This window comes from Pteropus vampyrus, unplaced genomic scaffold (assembly GCF_000151845.1).
Source record: "Pteropus vampyrus isolate Shadow unplaced genomic scaffold, Pvam_2.0 Scaffold412, whole genome shotgun sequence".
NCBI lineage: Eukaryota > Metazoa > Chordata > Mammalia > Chiroptera > Pteropodidae > Pteropus > Pteropus vampyrus.
Genome location: NW_011889193.1, coordinates 106,008 through 108,049, shown reverse-complemented (window position 1 = coordinate 108,049; position 2,042 = coordinate 106,008). Strand labels below are relative to the sequence as shown.

The following is a 2,042-nucleotide window of genomic DNA, read 5'->3' as shown; positions in this document are numbered from 1 at the left end:
CCCCTTGCTCTCTGGCCCCACGTGAAGCGGGCAGGAAATGTGTCCTTTTGTAGCCCAGGGTGGCCCGGTCCTAGGGCACAGCAGGCGGCTCAGGCGTTCCCAAACTCAGAGAGTAAACGGGAGCGGAGCCGGTGAGGGAGATGCGGGAACATGGGGGCCCCTCCCCCGGGGCAGGGCCCTGAATACCGATGAGCCACGTCCATCAGTCGCTGGCTGGTCTGCATCTCCACTCGCCGGCAAGGGGGCTCCGAGGCAGCCTCACGCAGGCTGCCATGCCTCAGGGCCGTGGGACATAGCGAGGCTCACACGCGGCCCAAGGACCTGCACGCCTGCTGCATGGGGGTCAGCCTGGCTGGCTCCTGGCCGCGGGTAGGGGGACCCAGGCAGTGGGAGGGGAGCAGAGCAGCCCCTGGGGGCAACCTGAGGGGCATCGTAAACAGCAGACCCCACAATCCTGAGAGGCGGCTGCCTGTGGCCACCCCGAGCGAGCAGTGTCCCGCGTGGCCGCCGTGCGGTCAGGGCTCTGGGCTCAGGTGGCCTCACCACTCACTCACCCCGTCTTCTCCTGCAGGTCACTCTGCACACAGGCCTGGAAGTGCCCCCCAGCCTGGGGCGGCCAAAGCTGCCGGCCAACTAGCCTCCCCGCTCCGGCTCTGCTCAAGGTCTGGAGGGGCCTGCCACCCCTACGTTCGGTGACCACGAGGGCAGGACGACCACGTCACGGCCACACAGAGCCACCATCTCAGAGACACACTGTCCTTGGGGCACGAGAGTGGGTCTGCAGGCCGTGCCGCGGAGGCCGCCGGCAGCGGTGGACACAGGGCGCGCTCCCCCCGGTCCTACTTGGACGGTCCAAACGCTCGCGAAGGACCGTGCTCGGGGCCAGAGGCTTCCAGGGCTTATGTATTTCTTTCCCGCCACCTGTTTCTGACGCTTGTCTCCGTGGGGTCGGGGTGGGCAGGGGGAGGGCCGACTCTGTGACCGCCCTGGAAGCAGGCGGCAGGACACGCTCGGAAGCCCGAGTGCCGGGCGTCTGTGCTCCGCCGGCGGCCCTCCCGTGGGGTCCCAGGCTCGCAGGCTCCCCCTTCGTCGGGGATGTTCCTCAGCGTTTCCGTCCTAAGTCCTCGCATAGCCCGCCACGCACGCGTCCAACCCAGGCTCCGCAGGAAGGGATGCTCGTCATTCTCTGTGGTCCCTGCCTCTCCCTGACCTGGTCAGAACCATCTTAAAGGGTTTCCTGAGGTCCTTCGCTCAGCAACCAACCCCCTAACGCACGCGCGCGCGCGCACACACACACACACACACACACACACACACGAGAGTCCACGAAATTCACTCTGCCTGAGCTGTTAAACACATAAGAAAACACTGGAATTTGAATTCAAATGCCTGTGTGACGAGTCTCCTGCTGGCGGTGGCTTTTCTCTGGAGCTGGCTCCCCAGAGCTCACCTGTGCAGCCGTCGGAGCCACTCGCCTGAGCTGTGCGGTGCTCGGACTCAGCACCTGGACGGACGGGAGGCCCTGGGCATCTGCCGGACACGGCCCGCCTCCACTTTGGGACCATCCCCCTGTCACCGTGGGAGCACGTGGCCGCGATGGCAGGCGGCGGACGGCGACGCCTGTGTTCCAGCCCCCCGCGCGGGCCTGGGGTGGGCCCTCCACTCCTCGCTGGGGACGCCGACCACCCTCGAGACCCGCGTCGAGTCGCCTCCATCTCTGAGGAAGACAGTGCGTCCCACGGTCTGTCACCGGGCACCTTTCTCCTCCACCGTCTTCCTTGTCACCTGCCACCTCCATCTCCGTCTGGTCGTAAACCTTTCGCTCTCCTTTTTACAAGAATCTATTTTATCAAGCGTTTTACTTTCGAAGTTCAGGAGTAACTTGTCTATGTGCTGGATTTTTATAATCTTAGCCCGTGAACCGGCACCAACTGTGTTTACTTGGTTCTAGCTGCTTCTTCAGACGCTGCACTTGCTCCTCGAGCGACCGGCCCTGCAGACCTGCCCTCGACTCAGCAGATCCGACAATCCTACCTCGAAGC

At 64.4% G+C, this 2,042-nt stretch overlaps 1 protein-coding gene across 1 annotated transcript in view; it reads left to right on the top strand.

The window, feature by feature from the left end:
* Window positions 1-637, top strand: part of TRIM67 (tripartite motif containing 67) — a 92,531-nt gene extending 91,894 nt beyond the window's left edge. The window contains exon 8 of the mRNA XM_011380893.1: window positions 572-637. Coding sequence (XP_011379195.1) covers window positions 572-637 — 66 coding nt within the window. The remainder of the gene's footprint in view (window positions 1-571) is intronic.
* Window positions 638-2,042: the final 1,405 nt, after the last annotated feature.